The sequence below is a fragment of the Amblyraja radiata genome, chromosome 5 (genome assembly GCF_010909765.2).
Source record: "Amblyraja radiata isolate CabotCenter1 chromosome 5, sAmbRad1.1.pri, whole genome shotgun sequence".
Taxonomy (NCBI): Eukaryota; Metazoa; Chordata; class Chondrichthyes; order Rajiformes; family Rajidae; genus Amblyraja; species Amblyraja radiata.
The window spans coordinates 61570599-61573036 of NC_045960.1; the positions used below are offsets into that span (position 1 = coordinate 61570599).

General features: G+C 51.8%; 1 protein-coding gene across 1 annotated transcript; it reads left to right on the forward strand.

Moving 5' to 3' along the window:
* The first annotated feature begins 233 nt into the window (after positions 1–233).
* mpg (N-methylpurine DNA glycosylase) lies at positions 234–1620 on the forward strand. Its single transcript, XM_033021361.1, has one exon. The coding sequence runs from the start codon at positions 380–382 to the stop codon at positions 1313–1315; it is 936 nt and encodes a 311-aa protein (XP_032877252.1). The 5' UTR covers positions 234–379; the 3' UTR covers positions 1316–1620.
* Positions 1621–2438: the final 818 nt, after the last annotated feature.

Consider the following 2438-nt stretch of genomic DNA (forward strand, 5'->3'; position numbering starts at 1 on the left):
CAACAAAGAGCAGTTCAACATAACCGTCCCTACATTATATATCACCCGGTGACACAGTTGGAATCTTGAGCAAAACACAACTGGTTGAGTAACTCAACGGGACAGGCGGCATCAGTGGAGGGAATGGAGAGATGGCGTTTCGGGTCGGAACTCTGGTTTGGGCTAAATCATCCGTCTGAACTGGGAAAACACTGAACCCAGCGCATTCTGGGTTTATCAAGCACCATTTTAGCTTTCCGCGCTCCTACTTCCTGTTCCCGTGCCGCGGGTTACTGTTGGGCGGGAGGAGCTTTTGGAGCTGAACTGCAAGCAGTGAGGAAACCGGAGCTACCCGTCCGTCGCAGCGCTGGACGCCAGGCTGCAGCCGGCTCTTGTTGAAATGGCATCGAGAAAGAGGAGGTTGCAACCTCCTGAGTACCCGGGGAGCTGCGGGACATCCAGCGAGCTGCAAGCTGCAGCAGAGAAGCTGGAGCGCGGTGCAGCGGCCGAGCCCCGGGTGTGGGACAGCGGCGCAGCCACCGAGCTCCAGCCCCGGGTCCACGGCGCAGCCACCGAGCTCCAGCCCCGGTTCCACGGTGCAGCGGCCGAGCCCCGGGATAAGGGAGCAGCGGCCGAACCCCAGGACCACGGTGCAACCTGCACCGAGCATTTCCACGCTTGCACGGCGTCTCCTCGCAGGCTCCTCTGGGATTTCTTCCGCCGGCCTTGCGTGGCCCTGGCCCGGGAGTGCCTGGGACAGGTGATGGTGCGGAGGCTTGCGGATGGCACCGAGGTGAGGGGCAGGATCGTGGAGACCGAAGCTTACCTGGGCGGTGAGGATTACGCTTCACACTCCCGCGGCGGCAGGCGGAGCCTCCGCAACGCCGCGATGTTTATGAGCCCAGGCACTCTGTACGTCTACCAGATCTACGGCCTTTACTTCTGTCTGAACTTGTCGAGCGAGGGCGACGGGGCGGCCGTGCTGGTCCGCTCGCTGGAGCCTCTGCAAGGGCTCGATACAATGAGGGGACTCCGCAGCAAGCGCAGGAAAGCAGGGGGCAAGCCGCTCAAAGACCACCAGCTCTGCAATGGCCCCTCGAAGCTGTGCCAAGCGCTGGACATCACCAAGAGCTTTGACCAGGAGCATCTGGCCACGACCACGGATCTCTGGATGGAACGAGGTCCCCAAGTCATTGCTGGAACAGAGATCATCTCCAGCAGCCGCATCGGGATAGGTTATGCGGGGGAGTGGGTTAGCAAACCTCTCCGCTTTTACATAAAAAACAACAAGTGTGTGAGCGTTATTGACAGGAAAGCCGAGGCGATGAACGACTAGTCGAACTGGAGATGCCGGTTTACACAAAAGGACACAAAGTGCTGAAATAACTCAGCAGGTCAGGCAGCATATCTGGAGAACATGCATAGTTTCGTTGACGTTTCGGGTCTAATTATCAATGCCCTCCTTATATTGTTAGTGGTTCTGTGGCTTCGTTTTGTTTTAGAAGCCCAAGTCGTTATTTCTTTTCTCCAGAGATGCTACAGCTTTTTGTGTCTATCTTCAGTCATTTTTTATGCTAAGCCTGTTCAAAATAGGGAGGTTTCACGGCAGTCGGGTCACGACCCATGACCCGTACTGTTGCTACGCTACTCCAAGTGGAGTACACGCGATGAACTGCAGGTAGGCACTTACCATTGTTTCCAGCGTAGCGGGCCCGTTAAAACCCGCTGAAATTGTCAATTTTGAGCTGTAAATAATTATGGAAATCGGGATAAGCGTGAGAGACATTTAGCATACTTCAGAATTCCAAAAGTGAGGAGAAATGACGGTAGATAGAAACAAGAACTGAAGGGACAACAACAGCCAGAGTGCTTGGCGAACATTGGCCGTTTGCTCACTGCATTTCATCAACAGTAAGGCATTATTTGTGTTTTTTCTTGATTCCTTTGGCATCTAAAAAGTTTCAGAAGTGATAAATCCTGCTGTAATTTTTTTAAATCGCCCATGGTTCTCGTGGGTTTTTACATACAAAATGAAAACGCATCTGAAGAAAAATTTACAGCCAGATTTATCACTTCTGAGAATTTTTAGATGCCAAAGGAATCAAGAAAAAACACAAATAATGCCTTACTTGATGAAATGCAGTGAGCAAACGCGATAATTCCCAATATTTTCAATGTTTACCAAGCACTTTAGCTGCTGTAGTCCCTTCAGTTCTCGCTTCTCTATACATTCATTTCGCTTCACGTTTGGAATTCTAAAGTTGGGTACATGTCTCTCACACTTACCCCGACTCCCACAATTTTTTTCAGCGCAGAAATTCAACATTTTGGCCGTTTTTAACAGGTAGGAAAGTACGCGTTTCTAGCATTAATAACATATACCGGAAGTGACGGATGTCTTCCAGTTGGATTTAGCGGCTCCGTGCGTCGAGCCCTATGACCCAGTGACCTTTCGTGCA